This window comes from Sinocyclocheilus rhinocerous, unplaced genomic scaffold (assembly GCF_001515625.1).
Source record: "Sinocyclocheilus rhinocerous isolate Xijiao unplaced genomic scaffold, SAMN03320098_v1.1 scaffold4285, whole genome shotgun sequence".
NCBI lineage: Eukaryota > Metazoa > Chordata > Actinopteri > Cypriniformes > Cyprinidae > Sinocyclocheilus > Sinocyclocheilus rhinocerous.
The window spans coordinates 793-4,704 of record NW_015653506.1 but is presented as its reverse complement, the minus strand read 5'-3'; the positions used below and the strand labels follow the sequence as shown (position 1 = coordinate 4,704).

Sequence of the window (3,912 nt, the reverse complement as noted above, 5' to 3'; positions counted from 1 at the left end):
GAGGACAAAAGTTTGAGATCTGTGAGGGGAATTGATGGGATCCATCCCAAGTGTTGAGCTGCCAATTTATTTCTACTCTTATGACATCTTTGGATCAATTTTGTTAGTTACTTTACATGGTAAAAAAATACTGGAACAGATAATGTTTAATACTTCACATTGAGCTGATAATGAGCTACGTGAGACATTTAATATGTACTTAAAACCACTTAAGCTCAGGGCGTTTTTTGGTATTTTCGCCTAAATTTGACATACTCAAATTCAAATGTTTACCCTACACACATACAATGGAGGAAATGAAAAAAAATGGTTTCATTGTAAAGAAAACCCTTTGAACTACTATGAGTGTAATTCTTTATAAATAACATTATATATTTTTCAAATATTACAATAAACACAAAAAAAACATAGGCGCTTTTGGAGTTTTAAGACAAATTATTTTTTTGAAATTCTGTAATTCAGGTTTTATTAGGCCCAGCTCTCTGCAATTTACTTTGTTTGTAAATATTAGTGCTTAGGTGCTTTGTATTGCTGGAAGTTTTATGATAGTGGTCAGTTTCTACTCACAAAATTAGCATTTAAGTTATAATTACTTTATTGCAGTGAATGTACTTAGAAAATCAAACTATATTTAGATTCATATGGACATGCTGCTAGTTATTTAGCTGGAGTGGTTAATGAAGATGAGTTACACTATTATTTTAACGAAGAAACTAAATAATTGTGAATTAGCATCAGTTGTTTTATGATCCAGATACAAATGCTTACATTTGTTAATTAGTATACGAGTCAAAGACAAAAATGGGTTTATATAGCAAAAAAAATAAAACCTTTTCAAGCATATTTAGAACAAGAATCATTTGATGACATTTTCAAACACTATTTTTGGGCTGCACTATGATCCTTAAACACACTCATTAATTGTCCATTTAAATCTCTATACATTGATTACAAAGTTGTTCTTGCTAACAAATGGGTAAAAGCTAGTGTTTTGAAGGAAAGTATCAATTACAATAGCCTAATAAAATTAAGTATGATCTCTTATTCTTTTATATACAGTATTTTATTAAGTACAGGTCAGAATAACTATAACTGACTAACGTAACTAATGACTACAGAATAACTATACACACATTTGCACTTAATGGGTTTTCTATGAAACATCTGGTCTTTGACCCTATAAAAACAAACTCAGTAAGTGATATATTTTTTGATTTTGGCCAATCAGCTCCTCCCACTCTGGAATTCATCATCAGTGAAGCTCCTCCCACACTGGAATTCATCATCAGTGAAGCTCCTCCCACTCTGGAACTCATCACCAGTGAAGTTCCTCCCATCATCAGTGAAGCTCCTCCCACTGCAGTTCAGCAATAAATGCTGGAATATCTCCATCAGTTCAGAAGTGCAGACGAGCATCAGAGCATCAGGAAGAGCTGAGATCTGATCAAAGACTGAGTTTATTAAAGAGGACAGAGAGAAGATGAGAGATCCAGAACCCTGCAGAATCAAACACACTGAAGACACTGAAGAACTAACAGGTTGGTGTTTATTCTTCATTCACGATGCTGAAGAACATTCATGTTAGAAAGCGTCTAGCACTTCATCACATTTAGATAAAGAGCTAAATTATGAAATGTGGTAGAGTTTCCAACAGATATTCAGTTTGTTGGATACAACATTGTGTTTTTTTTTTGTTTTTTTTTAAGCAATAAGCAATATACAGGACACTGTATAAAGTAAATGGACTTTCCAGAATGTCTGACAGGGTTGTAAGAATAACTTAAAGGGATAGTTCTCCCAAAAATGAAAATGCGGTCATCATTTACTCACCCTCAGGGATCATAATGTTTTACAGCAGCTGTCTCGTTTCTGCTATTACATCAGGACTCGCTTTCATATTTCACTCTTTGAATATTGGTTTATTTAAAGTGATTTTTTAAATTATTTTTTTTCATTTCAGAGCTGATGGAAGAGAGCGAGGAGAGAGAAGAACTGAGTGAAGTGGAGGAGAAACATCACGACGAACCTGGAGAAAAACCTTCGAGTCGCTCGAAGACTAAAAAGACATTTTTAAAGAAAAGAAAAGCCGATAAATCTTTCACCTGCACTCAGTGTGGGAAGAGTTTCCCATACAAGCAAAGTCTTGAGCGTCACATGAGAGTTCACTCTGGAGAGAAACCGTTCACTTGTGATCAGTGCGGAAACCAATTCAAAGAAAGAGGAAACCTTAAAATTCACATGAAAATCCACACTGGAGAAAAGCCTTTTACATGTGAACAGTGCGGGAAGAGTTTCTCACAATCAGCACATCTTAAAGTACACATGAAAATCCACACTGGAGAAAAGCCACACGCGTGTGATCAGTGCGGGAAGAGTTTCACATACAAACATCATCTTAATGATCACATGAGGACCCACACCGGAGAGAAGCCGTTCATGTGCGGTCAGTGTGAAAAGAGATTCTCAAACAAACAAAGTCTTGAGGGTCACAAGAGTGTTCACACTGGAGTGAAGCTGTTCATATGTGGCCAATGTGAAAAGAGCTTCACGCAATCAGCAACTCTTAAACGACACATGAGAGTTCACACTGGAGAGAAGCCACACGCGTGTGATCAGTGTGGGAAGAGTTTCACATACAAACATCATCTTAATGATCACATGAGAGTTCACACAGGAGAGAAGCCATTCAAGTGTGATCAGTGCGAGAAGAGTTTCACATACAGACACAATCTTGCTGATCACATGAGGATCCACACTGGAGAGAAGCCATATGCATGTGATCAGTGCGGCAAAACATTTCTTCGGTCATCAGACCTGAAGGCACACTTGACGGTTCATACGCAGGAGAAGCCACATTCATGTTCTGATTGTGGAAAGTGTTTTTCACTGCTGCGGAGATTACATAGACATGAGAAAATTCACACTGATGTGAGAGAGTACATGTGCTTTGAGTGTGACAAGACTTTTATTTCAGCGAACTGTTTAAAACAGCACGAGAGGATCCACACTGGAGAGAAACCTCACAAGTGTTCACACTGTGACAAGACATTCAGTCGGTCAGGAGATCTGAAAAAACATGAGAAGATCCACAGCAGAGAGAAACCGCACACGTGTGATCAGTGCGGGAAGAGTTTCGCTTTTAAAAGTCACCTGAAGCTACACATGAAGATCCATTCAGTGGAGAAACCACACAGTGATGTTCACAAGTCTTTATCGCTGGAGTCCGAGTCAAGTCTCGAGTGATTTAATGGCTTGCTAAAAAAATCCTCATAAATTAAACTCATCCTGATTACAAAGCTCTAGACAAAACATATGATCTTCTATGATATGCTTTGTAAGGTTAATGTACATCCAGCCTGTTACTTTTATGGTCAGAGCAACTTTAATGGTTAATTTGTAATGGTTTTAATCCATTACAATGTGCAAAACAGTTGATCTGTAATCCAATTCTATGGCACATAAGAAAATATGTGATACAGATATTACAAAACCATACAAATAAAGTCTTTCTTTATGATACAAGTCAGGGGTATTCAATTAAAGTTCCAGGAGGTCTGGTCTCTTCCCAGCGGGGGGAAGATTTATGGGCCATTCTACAGAATTGCTCCAAAGCCAAAGTTGGAAACGTCTTAGAAAGAAAATATTTTTCCAGAAAAAAATTGTATGTATGCACATGCAACACATTTCTAGTAATTGTGCAGTTAATTATCATATTGTATTTTCAGAAAGTTCTGGAAAATTTGTCCTCTCTCCAAATTTGTCACTACCGAAACACAGTAATGATAATTTAATAAGAAGGGTTATATTGACCTCAGAGGTAGATCAATAACAATAAATTGCACTTGAAATATTGTTACAAATTTTATGAGATTTGTTGTATTTTGAATCCAATTTTTCTTTGAAATCAGTATG

At 36.3% G+C, this 3,912-nt stretch overlaps 1 protein-coding gene across 1 annotated transcript; it reads left to right on the top strand.

Annotated features, from left to right (window-relative positions):
• Positions 1–1,480: 1,480 nt before the first annotated feature.
• Positions 1,481–3,243, top strand: LOC107716442 (gastrula zinc finger protein XlCGF52.1-like). The gene is made up of 3 exons (XM_016522894.1): positions 1,481–1,538; positions 1,961–2,154; positions 2,239–3,243. Exons 1-3 carry the CDS (start codon positions 1,481–1,483, stop codon positions 3,241–3,243), a joined length of 1,257 nt encoding a protein of 418 aa, XP_016378380.1.
• The last annotated feature ends 669 nt before the right edge of the window (positions 3,244–3,912 follow it).